The sequence below is a fragment of the Trichechus manatus genome, unplaced genomic scaffold (genome assembly GCF_000243295.1).
Source record: "Trichechus manatus latirostris isolate Lorelei unplaced genomic scaffold, TriManLat1.0 scaffold00089, whole genome shotgun sequence".
Classification (NCBI taxonomy): Eukaryota; Metazoa; Chordata; class Mammalia; order Sirenia; family Trichechidae; genus Trichechus; species Trichechus manatus.
Window position 1 is genome coordinate 7,282,794 of NW_004444025.1, and position 16,403 is coordinate 7,299,196.

Consider the following 16,403-nt stretch of genomic DNA (forward strand, 5'->3'; position numbering starts at 1 on the left):
TACTTCCGTTCCTATGAGAAATTAATTAATTATTTAAATGCTTACCAGTTTCTAGGCTCTGAGGATACAAAATCCTGAAACTTGTCCAAGGGCTTTTCAGCCATGAGAGAGAGAAATTATTGGAAATAAAGAGTAGCGGTTTGAAAGAGAGGCAGATTAACGCGATGCAGGGCAGAGGAAAGAAACTGAGATTAAGTGAGCACATACTATGTGCCTTGCAGACCCTCTGCCTGGCATGGGAATATCCACTGAGCAAATCAGTCAGAAAGTAGTCACAGATTCTGAACATCACATAAAAAATTCAGTGTCAGCAACATATACTTAAAAACATACCAAATATGCTTAGAACTATGTTTCATGAAATTGATAAGAGGAAAAATAAACATATGTGTCCCTCAAGTTTACTGATGTGGAATAAACTCTCATGATGTTTGAATACTTCACATACTTTATTTTTGGAAATACATGTTCTTATTCTTACCATTCACTGTAGCAGTAAGAATAGTTGTTTTAAGGTGCATTTTAGGGAATCTGAAGATCATTCACGTTCATTAAAATGGGAATTTGTATGTGAGTAGTATTGATATAATTTAATTTAGTACGTTTAGAAGTTTTGTCAAAATACTCCGCAGGTCACTAAAAATTCCTACCAAAAAATCCAAACCCATTTCCATACAGTCTATTCAGACTCATAACAACCGTATAGGACAGAGTAGAACTGCCCCATAGAGTTTCTGAGGCTGTAAATCTTCACAGAAGCAGACTGCCACATCTGTCTCCTGCGGAGCAGCTGGTTAATTCAAACCACCAGCCTTTCAGTTGGCAGTCGAGCACTTAACCACTGAGCCACCAGGGCACTTACGGGATAAAAATGTCTAAAAATATCCTCAAGTATATTTTTAGTCTTTCTCATAATATATAGAACAAATTATAATTTTGTCTTATATTTGTTGGCATTATTTGGATATTATTATATTATTAGCTCCAAGTCCATCTACATAGTAATCACTCCAAGCCTAAAAAAGATGCTATGCCGTACAATAGATAAGTGGTAACTTTAGTGCAGGGTGAGACAGTACACAATACTGAGGAAGCCAGCATAACTTGTACAAGGAAAGGTCATGGAAGCTCCATAGACATCCAAACTCCCTGAGGGACTGAATTGCTTGGCAGAGGGCTGTGGGGACCATGGTCTCGGGGAACATCTAGCTTAATTGGCATAACAAAGTTTATAAAGACAATGTTCTACATTCTACCTTGGAGAGTAGCATCTGAGGTCTTAAAAGCCTGTAAGCAGCCATCTAAGATACTCCACTGGTCTCACCCCTTCAGGATCAAGGGAGAATGAAGAGAATAGGATACAAGGAAAAGATTAGTCCAAAGGACTAATGGACCACAGCTACCAAGGCCTCCACCAGACTGAGTCCAGTACAGCTAGATGGTGCCCGGCTACCACCACTGACTGCTCTGACAGGGATCACAACAGAGGGTCCTGGACAGAGCTTGAGAAGGATGTAGAACAAAATTCTAACACACACAGAAAGACCATATTTACTGGCCTGACAAGAGACTGGAGAAACCCCGAGAGTATGGCCACCCGACACCCTTCTAGCTCAGCGGTGAAGTCACTCCTGAGGTTCACCATTCAGCCGGGGATTGGACAGCCCCATAAACCAAAATGGAGCTAATGAGGCACAGCAGTCCAGGGACAAGGATTAGAAGGCAGAAGGGGACAGGAAAGCCTGTGATAGGGAACCCAAGGTTGAGTAAGGACAGTGTTGACATGTAGTGGGGTTGTTAACCATTGTCATAGGGCAATATGTGTACTAACTGTTTAATGAGAAACTATTTTGTTCTGTAAACCTTCATCTAAAGTGAGAATAGCAGCACAACTGGAAGAATGTAATAGATGTCACTGAATTGTACATGTCAAAATTTTTGAAATGGTGTATCTTTGGCTATATATATTTTCACCAAAAAAAAAAGGTCCTCCAAGGTTGAGAAGGGAGAGTGTTGACATGTCATGGGGTTATTAATCAATGTCATAAAACAATATGTGTACTGACTGTTGAATGAGAAAATATTTGTTCTGTAAACCTTCACCTAAAGCACAATAAAAAAAAAAAAAAAAGATGCTATGTCATAAAGGTATATCAGTTATCTAGGAACACAGGGTTATACACAGAACTTGCTGCATCGGTATATAGTCTTCCTCTGGTAGCTATTTTAACACGATGATAATGTTCATGTTGTGGGAAAAATAAACAATCATACAGTGTTGTCTCTAGAAGTGTCATATTGTTGTTAGTTGCCATAGGGTCAATTCAGACTCATGGCCAACCCAAGTGTGCAGAGTAGGACGGCTCCACAGGGTTTTCAGAAGCGGATCACAAGACCTTACTTCTGAGGTATCTTTGGGTGGGTTTGAACTGCCAACCTTTTGGTTAGTAGTCCAGGCCTTAACCATTTGCACCACCCAGGGACTAACAGTGTCAGAGAAACTGGAATTAAACAAATACATACATTAATATCATGTTTTCAGAAAAGAATAAGCCAATGTAATAATACTACAGTAAGCACAGTAATAGGCAATAAAAAATGGGATAAATAAAATCTAGTACTGCATATACAATTAGTAATAATTGTAATTAAAATTAGTACAGTTGGTAAGAAGTGATTAGTAATAATCTGTCAACAACTTTAAAATAATTATTGAAAATTACAAAAGAATATTTGTTAATCACAAACCCAGTGACAATTATATGAAAGTTTATCCTCATCAGATAAGTATACAAACTTTATATATTAGTTAGTTTCCATCTTGGCTGCTACCAGTTTCAGCTCACACACTGATGTCTTCTGTCTTTGAACTATTATGGCGCTTGCAGGCGGAACCTCAAAATCATTACTTTGATGTAAATAGTTTTCAAGTATTCTGCAATTTTAAGTGCTACTTATTTACTATACGAACATGTAACAGGTTTTGACAGGATTTTACAGTTGATCATTTTATTGCTGAGCATATTAATAGAAATTCCTAAAATAATAGTCAATTACTTGACAAGTACTAAAATCTTGGCTGAGCGAGAAATATTTTCTGGTATTTTTGACTGTGAATTACAATTCTTGTTTATCAATCTCTATTTTTATTTTTGTAAATTTCATTGCTGAATTCAGAATTCTGTTAAATTCAACAGAGTTAAATTCAACAGAATTCTGAATTCTCAACTCCATTTTTTTAGATGACATAATTTTCATTTTAGTACAAGAAAAAATACAGACAAGGATCAAATAATTGCTCCTATCACATATCTAGAGAGTTCTGTCACCTCAGAATTCAGTTGAAGGACAGGAAAAAATATTAGTTTGTTTCAAATTGCTTTTTATCATTTTGCAAAGAAAATATTTTAAAATTGTTTCAATAAACTAAAAAATATAGTACTAGACATTGTGATATGTCAGTGTTGTCCCTTTGAGCATGTTTAAAAAGCTTCTATGAAACTTTAGACTGATGGTATTAGACAGTATTATTACCCGTCACCTTCTGTAAATATATAGAGACACGGAAAACACCGACACATTTTCTCAAACGAAATGCAAATCCCAAACATTTCTTTTCCACGTATTATACTTCTTAATAAAATTTTATATTAATTTTGATATGGGCACAAGTTGATTTAGGATTTTATAATAATATATGGGATAAATTTATATGCCACAATCATGAACTATGCTGTGAACAACCTCTCATCTTAAGAAGTCATTCAGGAAACATCAGTATTCCGAAGAGCCTAATATGAAGAGCTCCAGTGGGAATTCACAAAAACATTAACTTAAATTGATATCAAACACAACTGCATCTTTAGAAATTCCCTTCTCTGTGAGGCAGATGAAGAAATATGTGATGGGAAGTTCATCAGTAGGAAAATACCAGGTTGACAAATACAGGTTCATCAAGCAGATGAGACAAAGCTAAGTCACATACACCTGTGTCTGTTTTAGAACTAAAATAATTGTTTTATGATTTCATGCAGTTATTCATTAAAACTAGAGACACACTGAAACGTCAATCACTCATGTTAGCACTTACCTCATGTGTGTGATGATGAGCGTGGTGGTGGGAATGAAGAAATCGTCCACTCTGTCAAATCGCTTTCCGACCGGCTGTGTGTGGATGGTGTGGTGGGGCACATTGCCACTGGCTAGGGTGATCACCTAAACAGAACACCTGTGTCAGAGACCTCTGTAAGGCACTCCGGTAGCTAAACAGTAAGAGCTTCAATTTATTTAGAGAGAAAATCAATCTATTTCTGGCATTTCTGGCATTGTTTTCAAAAACTCTCTACTACCATCCTCAAAATTTGTATATTATTAACCACATTGCAATTCTGTAATTATTTCACTTATTTTCAATATAGAAACTTCTGTTTCTATAAAGAAATTTTTTTTAAATTTAAATATTTTCTGATAAAAATATAAAACCTATATACAACTTCTCTATTATAAAAATGTTAAGCTTGCTATAATAATAATTTTTAAACAGTTAAGGTGATTTAAATGAGATAGTAGTGAGAAAACCTCTCTAATAAAACAGATCTGTCACGTAGGGCTGAAAACTCCAAAATAAATCATATGAAATATTTTAGCATTTAAGAATCTTAAAATAGATTAAACCATACTTTCAAATGTTTTCCTTCTATAAGATTGAACATAACTGATTTATAAGTTTTAATCAAAAACTGTTTCTCTTATCTAAATTTTCAACCTTAGCTGGTTTTTATGGTTTTATAGTCAATTGAAGGAAAGATCACTATATCTGAACTTGTTTTCCTCTATTCCATTGTTTACCAAATCTATCAGTTCTTCCTTCCAATTTCTCATACCTGTCTGTTCCTTTCTATTCCCCCTGCTGCACATAACCATTATTCTGCTTTAGCCTTAAAAAGGCCCTCCCATCTTTATTTTTTCCCCTTCTTAATACTTTCTATATTTGGTCACCAAACTATACTTCCTAAACTATTCTTTAATTTAAACAGAGTTTTATTATTCACAGCTGAGTCTTGTCCTTTGGTTTTTATGACAGAAGTTAAAAACTCACTTTTACTTTCGTTTTTCAGAAAAGCCGTATTTTCTTAATTGAAACAAGTATACTTCTATTGAGTTCCATTGAAAATCACCATATTAGTTCAAAATAGATTAATTATTGTAGAAGTGAGGATAGGCTATATTTTGTTCCAGTTAAAACAAAACAGAATAACAACAAAACAAAGTCTTAGTGGCTTAAAATAGAATTTTTTTTTTTTGCTTTTCACTTGTGACTTTCCCAGAGCAATTTGGTAGGATCTTTCCTCCTTGATTCCAGGTGTCTGAGAGAGTAGCTGTCCATTTAAATGTTTAATTTACATCACAATCTTTAGCCAGAACTGATCACATGGCGCCCACCTAAATCAATATGGGCATACCAAGTGCCAGAAAAAATAGTCAAAAATACTTGATAAAAAGCTTTAACAACACCATACAAATTTTGTTAATTGAGAATATAACTTGAAATTTGTCACTGGATTTTAGCCATTCTACAATAATAATTACAAGAATTTCATAAAGAACAAGTAACAAGGTGGGAACTCTACACATTTTCTTTTCTTTTTATTGTATGTTGTTATTGTTGCTGTCGTTAGCTGCTGTCGAGTGGGCCCCACCCCATGGAAACCCCATGTGTTAAAGAGTACAACTGAGCTCATAGGGCTTTCTTGGATATACTCTTCACAGATGTTAAAAAGCAAAGATGTCACTTTGAGGACTAAGGTGGGCCTGACCCAAGCCACGGCATTTTCAATCTCCTCGAATGAATGCGAAAGCTGAACAATGAATAAGGAAGACTGAAGAAGAATTGATGCGTTTGAATTATGCATCATAGTAAATATTGGCAAAGAATATTGACTATACCATGGACTGCCAGAAGAATGGACAAATCTGTCTTGGAAGAAGTACAGCCAGAATGTTCCTTAGAAGCGAGGATGTGGAGACTTCATCTCCCTTACATTGGACATGTTATTAGAAGGGACCAGTCCCTGGATAGGGACATCATCCTTGGTAAAGCAGAGGGTCAGAGAAAAAGAAGGAGACCCTCAACAAGACAGATTGACACAGTGGCTACAACAATGGGCTCAAAAATAGCAATGATTATGAGTATGGCACAGGACCAGGCAGTGTTTTGTTCTGTTGTACATAGGGTCGCCATGAGTCAGAACTCACTCGACAGCACCTAACAACAACAACAACAACCATTTTTATGGCAGCAGATTTCCAGGTCTTTCTTCCAATATGTCCCTGGCTGGGTTCGAACCGCCAAACTTTGATTGGTAGCTGAACGCAAACTGTTTGCACCGCACAGTGATCTCTTCTTGTATAAAAGTGTATAACTTTAAAAATATACTTTCACATATTTTAAATCAGTAATAATAATTACATTAATAGCAGCCATAATAGTATTTACTAAGAGCTTGCTATGAGCCGTTAGGTGGTCAAAGTAATTTACAGGCATTTCTCCATTCTACTTTCAAATAACACTACAAAGTCTTTGTTGTTGTTAGATGCCATAGAGTTGATTCCAACTCATAGGGATGCTGTGTAAAACAGAACAAAACAATACCTGGTCCTGCACTATCCTCACAATCATCGCTATGCTTAGGCCCATTGTTGCAGCCACTGTGTCAATCCATCTTCTTGAGGGTCTTCCTCTTTTCTACTGACCCTCTACTTTACCAAGCATGAGGTCCTTCTCCAGGGACTGATCACTCCTGATGACATGTCCAAAGTGTGTAAGACATAGTCTCATCATCCTTGCTTCTAAGGAGCATTCTGGTTTACTTCCTCCAAGACAGACTTGTTTGTTCTTTTGGCAGTCCGTGGTTATGTTCAATATTCTTCGCCAACACCACAATTCAAAGGCATCAATTCTTCTTCGGTCTTCCTTATTTATCATCCGGCTTTCTCATGCTTAGGAGGTGATTGAAAACACCATGGCTTGGGTCAGGCGCACCTTAGTCTTCAAGGTGACTTGTTTGCTTTTCAACACTTTAAAGAGGTGTTTCGCAGCGTATTCGCTCAATGCAATGCATCTTTTGATTTCTTGACAGCTGCTTCCATGAGTGTTGATTGTGGATCCAAGTACAATGAAATCCTTGACAACTTCAATCTTTTCTCCGTTTACCATGATGTTGCTTATTGGTCCAGTTGTGAGGATTTTTTGTGTTCTGCATGTTGAGGTGTCATCTTCATCAGTAAGTGCTTCAAGTCCGCTTCAATTCCAGCAAGCGAGGTTGTGTCACGTGCATAACGCAGGTTGTTAATGAGTCTTCTTCCAATCTTGATGCCCTGTTCTTCTTCATATAGTCCAGCTTCTCAGAATGTTTGCTCAGCACACAGATTGAATAAATGTGACTAAAGGATAGAACCCTGATGCACACTTTTCCTGACTTTAAACCATGCAGTATCCCATTCTTCTGTTCGAACGACTGCCTCTTGATCTATGTACAGGTTCCTTGTGAGCACAATTAAGTGTTTTGGAATTCCAATTCTTGGCAATGTTACCAGTAATTTGTAATGATCCACACAGTCAAATGCCTTTGCATAGTCAATAAAACACAGGTAAATATCTTTCTGGTATTCTCTGCTTTCAGCCAGGATCTACCTGACATTAGCAATGATATTCCTGATTCCACATCCTCTTCTGAATCTGTCTTGAAAGTTTGGCAGTTCCTTGTTGATATACTGGTACAGCCACGTTTGAATGATTTTTAGCAAAATTTTACTTGTGTGTGATATTATTGATATTGTAAGACAATTTCCGCATTTGGTTGGATCACCTTTTTTGGGAATAGGCATAAATATGGATCTCTTTTAGTCAGCTGGCCAGGTAACTGTCTACCAAATTTATTGGCATAGACAAGTGAGGACTTCCAGAATGGCATCCATTTGTTGAAATGTCTTAATTGGTATTCCGTCAAATGGAAGAATTATAATCCCAACTTAGTGACAGAGAGACCACCATTATAAAAAGTGAAGTAAATTAGCAGTGAAAGTTAAGCAAAAACACTTCATTTCACTAAAGGGATATTTATTGAATATCACTTTTGTGCTTGGCAGAGTCTTAGGTCAGAAAAAATACAATGCTGCTTCCCTAGCTCTCTTCAGTCTAGACCTTCTTCCCTGTTGATTCTAGGTTTTCTGTGCCTCTGGAATTCAACAGATCATGTCGGATAACCAAGGTCAGGTTAGAGTCGATTGACTGCAAGGACACACAGATTGATCTGATTGATCTATTAGTCAATATGTCTGATCTTGTAAGAACCCTTGATTCATTCCTAGTGGCACCCTGGTCCTGCTCTCCATGTGTGATGGCTTCCAACAACCGATAGCAACCACCTCCCACTGCCACCCCATCTGTCTGGAGCCGTTTTCAAACACATTTTAAATCCTCCCCCCTTTTTTATTTTTTTTAGATATTTCCTGATAACCCTTTTGGGAGATAATCCATGAGTATTTTCACATTTCTCCACAGTCTGGACTTTATCTGAGCAAAGCCTTTGACAAACTTTGTTAAAGGACAATGGTATAGCCAACATTTCTTGGAAGCTACAGATAATGTATTGGTTTGGAGAGACTGAGAAATTTGCAATTTGCTTACATTTCAGAGTAATTTCTGAGAGAGCTACTGAATTTCAGAATAACTCCCTGGAGATGATTTACAAAAACTTCAGAGTAAAAATCTCTCTTTTTCTCTCCAGAAAAGAGGATCTGCCTATATGCCAGCAACCTATATAAATGCGTTGTTGTTAGGTTCTGTTGAGTCAGTTCCCACTCTTAGCGACTCTGTGTACAACAAAATGAAACACTGTCCAGTCTTATGCCATCCTCACAATTGTTGCTATGTTTGAGCCCATTGTTGCAGCCACTGTATCAATTCATCTCCTTGAGGGTCCTCTTCTTTTTCACTAACCTTCTACTTTACCAAGCATGATGTCTTTCTCCAGGGACTGATTCCTACTGATGATATGTCCAAACTATGTGAGATGAAGTCTTGCCATCCCTGCTTCTAAGGAGCATTCTGGTTGTACTTCTTCCAAGACAGATTTGTTCATTCTTCTGGTAGTCCATGGTATAGTCAATATTCTTCACCAATATCACAATTCAAAGGCATTAATTCTCACTGGTCTTCCTTATCCATTGTCCAGCTTTCCCAAGCATATAAGGTGATTGAAAATACCATGGCTTGAATTAGGCATACCTTAGTCTTCAAAGTGACATCTTTGCTTTTTAACATTTTTAGGAGATCTTTTGCAGCAGATTTTCCCAATGCAATGTGTCCTTTGATTTCTTGACTGCTGCTTCCATGGGTGTTGATTGTGGATCCAAGTAAAATGAAATCCTTGACAACGTCAATCTTTTCTCTGTTTATCATGATGTTGCTTATTGGCCCAGTTGTGAAGATTTTTGTTTTCTTCATGTTGAGGTGTAATCCACACTGAAGGCCATAATCTTTGATATTCATCAGTAATTGCTTCAAATCCTCTTCATTTCCAGCAAGCATGGCTGTGTCATCTGCATAATGCAGGTTGTTAATAAGTCTTCCTCCAATCCTGATGCCCCCTTCTTCTTCATATAGTCCAGTTTTTTGGATTATTTGCTCAGCATACAGATTGAATAAATATGGTGAAAGGATACAACCCCGACACACACCTTTCCTGACTTTAAATCATGCAGTATCCCCATGTTCTGTTCGAACAACTGCCTCTTGCTCTATGTACAGGTTCCTCACAAGCACAATTGAATGTTTTGGAATTCCCATTCTTGGCAATGTTATCCATATTTTTCTATGATCCACACAGCTGAATGCCTTTGCAGAGTCAATAAAACACAGGTAAACATCTTTCTTGTATTCTCTGCTTTTAGCCAGGATCCATCTGGCTGAACATGTAGAGACTATAATATCAAGGTTTTACTCCTCTACTGCAACCATGGTGCATGTGTGCAGCAATGTTAGGCTCTCACTGCATCACCTCATGGGGACTTTGGCTTAGGATATGCACACTAACATGCTCCTTGAATAATAAATGTATTTTTCTCTGTTTTTCCTGTCAAGATCAATCTTCTCTCCCTTTCCTTTCTCTCTTTCTGTTATAAAAACCATAAATGAATAACTCTTCTTGCATGTACTATTTTTAAGGGTATTTTCAAGTTTTGTACTGTATTGTATATGTTCAGGTGCGTGACTTACCAGTCACTGTCCTCTATCAAATATTTTTAAATGTTCACCAAATTCTAACTTATTTTTTTCTTAATAGACATTCAGAAGAAAATAAAGAACCCATTTTTGGAGGGCTGGATAATGTGTACGAATTTGCTTTCAATCACTAGATTTTTTTTTTTTTCCTTCTATGTGATATCAACAGTTTGCCTAAACTGCTTTCTGGAAATATTGAAAAACTAGAAAAGTTACGAATCTATCCAAATAGCATACATCAGAGGGTGTCAAGGGTTGGGGGGTGGAATCTATATGGAAGAATTTGGTATATTGAAAATAAATACAACTTAAAAAATTGTTTTTTAATCTTCATAAGCATTTTATTTTAAAGTTAATAGTAATAAAATAATTCATAGGAATCATATGTTTTAAAATTTTATAATGTTCAACTATTTTATTTATCTTGCCAAGACTATGCTTCATATACAAAATAGCAAATAACTAAACCCAATTACCATATTGTATAGACCATGATAAAAATTGCCCAAGATGTGAAGATTTTGCTTCTCCCATCAAGAGACTGAGTGTATTACTCCACCCTCTTGAATGTGGGTTTGTAGGTGTGACTTGCTTTGATGAATGGGTTGTGGAAGAACTGACCTTGTGTGAGCTCTGCAGCAAAGACTTAATTGGTCTTGCCGCTGCCACTCTGTTTCTTGAAACCTGACATCACCATGCTGTGAAGATGCCGATCTAGATTACGAGCAATCACGTGCAGGAAACCCAAGGCACCAAAGTGACCATGGCTCAGACGCGAGAAAACCCGTTGCCGTCGAGTCAAAACCAACTCTTAGCGACCCTGTAGGACAGAGTAGAATTGCCCCATAGGGTTTCCAAGGAGCGCCTGGTGGATTCGAACTGCCGATCTTTTGGTTAGCAGCCGAGCTCTTAACCACTGTGCCACCAGGGCTCCCAGACATGAGAGAAAGGACCATTTGGGAAATCTCCGGCTCCAGCCGAGTTATGACTACAGTCACACGAGTGATCCTGGATGAGACTAACGGGAGAACCCGCATTGCAAGCCACGGCCTTGTGAGTAATAATAAATCATTTTTCCTTATTCTTTGGACATCCAATTTTGGGGTGGTCAGATTTGCAAGAATAAATAACTTAAATACGTACTATATTCTATTTTAGATGTTTCAAATAGCATACATTTCTAGCAAAATATAAAACGAGCCATCATTCTGATAGTTCTTTTAAAATATTTCATTCAAATAGACTTGTCACTTATAAGCTAAATATCTCAATACTGAAATTACCTCGCAAACATTAAAAGTATCAATACAGAAAACCAATCAAAACACACACACACACACACACACACATTGCCTTCAACAGATGTTACTGAAAAATGACCAGAGGTTCATGATTTAGGGCCTGGTAAGCAGCATCAAAGCCAAGGCAGTAATAAAATCACAAGATGATTGGAACAATAATATAAACCACATTTACAGGGGCAATTTTTTTTTTTTACCTATTCCCACTCTGATTTCTTTCTAACTTGTAACTCCAAAAATCTCAATTATGCCCAAGAGTCATTGTTAAAATCCGTATATTCTTTTCTTTGCTGGCCACGTTCTTACATAATAAACTTCAAAACCAAACCAAACTAAACCTGTTGATTTGCTGAGTCAATTCCAACTCATAGTGACCCTATAAGACAGAGTAGAACTGCCCCACAGTGTTTCCAAGGAACAGCTGGTGGATTTGAACTGCCACTTTTTGGTTAGCAGCCAAGCTCTTAACCACTGCACCAAAAGGTCAAAGCAGAAGCAAATTCCACAAAAATGACAGCAGAGATTACCCCATTAGAAATGAGGATGTGATCAGATAATGAAATACTATCCATTTGGGGAGAAACGATGCCTGCTTTGAGGCTAGATTGTAACTCTTATGGTTGTATGCTACATGCTGCATCCCACTCTCCTCTTTTAAAATAGTGTCACTGTTAAAACAGTCCTAAATCGCCAATGAGATACGTACCAGTGTAAAGATGGCTGTTTGCTCACACACACTCAGGTGTACGTACCTGTAGCGTGGGTGACGTCTTTTCCATAGTACCCCAGCTGAGCACCCAGACCTGGTCATGTGATTTATCATAGTGTAGTTTCACTGGGACAGGGTCTGTGCTTACTGCCTGTAACACATAACAATTAAAAGAAAATTTTCAGAGTAATATATTAGTTTATAGCTTGTCAAAAAAATGTGGATGAGTCTGAGTTTAGACGTCAGATTTGAAACTCATGTTGCCAATTATCTGACTTTCTAAGCCACCATTCGACTAATTGGAAATACCAGTTTTACTCATATACTCATCTTTTTTGCTCATCCTCTGCACACTTTTATATAGTCTTATGTTCGTTCAGCACCTGCACAAGCTGCAAGCTGTGTAGTTATTTAGAACCTCAATATATAAGTTATTAATAATATGTGCATTTTAAACAATTATTGAATACAAGTGAGAATCATGTTTATACCACTGGGTTTGTTTTCCCATTTAAATGCTGATTATGGGATTTAATCATCTATAATGCTAAAAAACCAATCTGATATATGGTTATAGTTCTATTAACTGATTACATAATTTACTTTCCTTAACGAGAAACCCAAAACAACAGACAGAAGAAAAGCAAGATATTTTTGTTTGTTTTTTTGTATGTTAAATGTGTATTTTTCTGCTAATATTTATAACATTTAAAATTTACTTAAAAATCCCAGGACAGACACAGAGAGACAGATGATGGATGAAGCACCAATGAAGAGTGAATGACAGATGAAGGCTCAATCTGACAAATTAAAATAATGTAAATTACACTTTTTTTTTTTTTTTGGGTGACAATGAAGGCTAAAGCAGCAAAGGAACACCAAAGATTGCCAGCAGCCACCAGACACTAGAGTGAGGCATGGAACATTTTCTCTCTCAAAGCCCTCAGCAAGAATCAACACGGCCAGAAGGCGGGGCCAAGATGGCAGAGTAGTCAGACCACTTCCTATGTTCCTCTCACAACGAAGACCTGAACAAAACAAGTGAATTCATTGTATACGAATATCTAAGAGCCTTGAACAAGGCAAAGTTGAGGAATCGGACTGAGTGATGGCAGGAGAGAGAGAGGGTTCGGAATCAGCGAGGAATTGCCTGACCTGACCCAGCCGGAGCTGCAGCCCTTCAGCCCGGATCAGCTCAGGGTGCACAGTGAGGCGGGCATACAGTTCTGCTCGCTTGCTCAGGAGACACTTTCCACATCGAGAGAGATCCGGCAGCAGAGATTCTACCTGGACACTCCGAACCAGTGAAAAGCAGCACCCAAGTGGCTAAAGATAAGTATTTGTATGTGGCCTTACGTGGGGATTTAAAAAAAAAAAAAAAAACCCATTTGGGAAAATACCTCTCTCCCATTTACCTCCTCCCTCTCTGCTCTGCACCGGGTCTGGCCAGCTTCAGAGATCTGAGCGCCCTGGGCCAGAAGTAGATCCCATAAGGTGCCCTGACCCATTCTCCTGGCCTTAGAGAGGGAACAAATTAACAAACAGGGAAAAGATAACCTACCAGCTCCCTTAAGATGGGAACTCAGGGTTGGCACAGCTCCTTTGCATAAGCACAGGCATAAGGGGTCTGCAGACTTTGAGTACCTGCTACCCCTGTATAGACTTGTGTGGACCCATCTCAACAGTGTAAGCCCTCACTACCACAGTACATAAGGGTAAACACTGGAAGTCTAACTTCAACTGTTTCAACCATGAAGTGACAGGTTTGTGACACTTGACACTGCTCTGTTCTTTAAGCAGGTGCCTTACCTGTCCACATCAGGGGCTTCAGGACTGGTGGCTCCACCCACGCCACCTAGCCACCTGCTACAGGGGTCCAAGAATAAGCATTGCCCCTGAGTCTTTAAAGCCAACAGAGTAGGGTGCTCATAGTCTGGCTGCAAAACTCAACTACCTACTCACTCTAGTGAACAGGGACACACTTTCCTCTCAGACACTCAGGGGCAGCCGTCAGCCCCCAGCCTTGCTCAGCACATGACCCCCTTCTACAGCCAGACACCTTTGCTACACCAATCACGTATGCCTCTCTAAGACTGTAGGTGAGAGCCTGCACCACACACTTGGTCACCGACTGCTGGGACACCTGAGCTGAATCCATACAAGAAAATTTAATGGACTCCTGGCAACACATACTTAGTTACAGACCTAACTACCTGGTGACAGGACGTTATAGCTTCAAAGGTGCCAATAATCAAACTAGTGCACATGAGCAGCCTATCTGGGCATATCAAAACAAAACAAGAAGCTAGGACACACTAAACAAATATAAAATAAAATTATAATAACTCATTGATCGCTCGCAGACAATGCTCAATATCCAAGCACATAAAGAGGCAGTCCATGATGGCTTCAGCAAGCTCCCAAAATAAAGAAACGATAAATTTTCTGGAGGAAGAGAATTTCTTGGAATTACCAGAGGCAGAATACAAAAGATTAATAGACAGAACTCTTCAAGAAATTAGAAAGGAAATTCAACAAAACACAGAGAAAGCCAAAGAACGCACAGACAAAGCAGTAGCAGAACTTAAAAAGGTTATTCAAGAGCATAATGACAAATTTAATAGGCTGCAAGAATCCATAGAGAGACAGCAATCAGAAATCCAGAAAATTAACAATAAAATTTCAGAATTAAGACAACTCAATAGAAAGTCATAAGAGCAGAATCGAGGCAGTAAAAGTCAGAATTAGTGACACTGAAGATAAAGCACTTGGCATTGACTTATTTGAGGAAAAATCAGATAAAAGAATTTTAAAAAAATGAAGAAACTCTAAGAGTTATGTGGGACTCTATCAACAGAAATAACCGTCGAGGGATTGGAGTATGAGAACGGGGGGAATAACAGAAAATACAGAGAATTGTTGAAGACTTGTTGACAGAAAACTTCCCTAATATCATGAAAGATGAGAAGATATCTATCCAAGATGCTCATCAAACCCCACATAAGGTAGATCCCAAAAGAAAGTCATCAAGACATATTATAATCAAACTTGCCAAAACCAAAGATAAAGAGAGAATTTTAAGAGTGGCTAGGGATAAAAGAAAAGTCTTCTACAAAGGAGAGTCAACTAGAACAAGCTTGGACTACTAAGCAGAAACCATGCAGGCAAGAAGGCAACGGGATGACATATATAAAGACTTGAAGGAAAAAAATTGCCAGTCAAGAATTATATATCCAGCAAAACTGTCTCTCAAATATGATGGCGAAATTAGGGCATTTCCAAATACACAGTTTAGGGAATTTGGAACAACCAAACCAAAATTACAAGAAATACTAAAGGGAGTCCTCCAGTTAGAAAATCAGTAACATCAGATAACAATGCAAGACTAAAACACAGGACAAAGCAACCGGATATCGACTCAGACAGGGAAGTCACAAAAATATATCAAAGCTAAAACACTGAAAATAGGGAAACAGAAATATCAATATGTAAAAAATGACAACATTGAAACAAAAAAGGAGGGACTTAAAAAACGTAGACATCGACTTTTCATATGGAGGGGAAGTCAAGCTGATATAAAAAAATAAAAGACTGGTATAAACTTAGAAAAATAAGGATAAATATTAAGGTAACCAAAAAGGAAACCAATAATCCTACAAATCAAAATAAAAAACTAGAAAAATATAAAGACTCAGCAAACACAAAATCAACAACAATGAAAAAGATGAAAAGAAAATACATAAAGAAAAACAACTCAGCACAGAAAATTATGAGAAACAAAGAAACTGTGAACAACACACACAAAAAAGACAGCAAAATGACAGCACTAAACTCAGACCTATCAATAATTATGCTGAATGTAAATGGACTAAATGCACGAATAAAGAGACAGAGAGTGCCAGACTGGATTAAAAAACACGATCCGTCTATATGCTGCCTAAAAGAGACACACCTTAGGCTTGAAGACACAAACAAGCTAAAACTCAAAAGATGGAAGAAACTTTATCAAGGAAACAACACTCAAAAAAGAGCAGGAGCAGCAATATTAATCTCTGGCAAAACAGACTTTAAAGTAAAATCCACCACAAAGGATAAGGAAGGACACTAT

General features: G+C 37.7%; 1 protein-coding gene across 2 annotated transcripts in view; it reads right to left on the reverse strand.

The window, feature by feature from the left end:
• Positions 1-16,403, reverse strand: part of FSTL5 (follistatin like 5) — a 903,458-nt gene that overhangs the window by 54,906 nt on the left and 832,149 nt on the right. For both annotated transcript variants that reach the window (XM_004382055.1, XM_004382054.2), the window contains exons 13-14: positions 12,339-12,446; positions 4,091-4,215 (exon numbers count right to left, since the gene is read on the reverse strand). In XM_004382055.1, the coding sequence (XP_004382112.1) occupies positions 4,091-4,215; positions 12,339-12,446 (233 nt within the window). The remainder of the gene's footprint in view (positions 1-4,090; positions 4,216-12,338; positions 12,447-16,403) is intronic.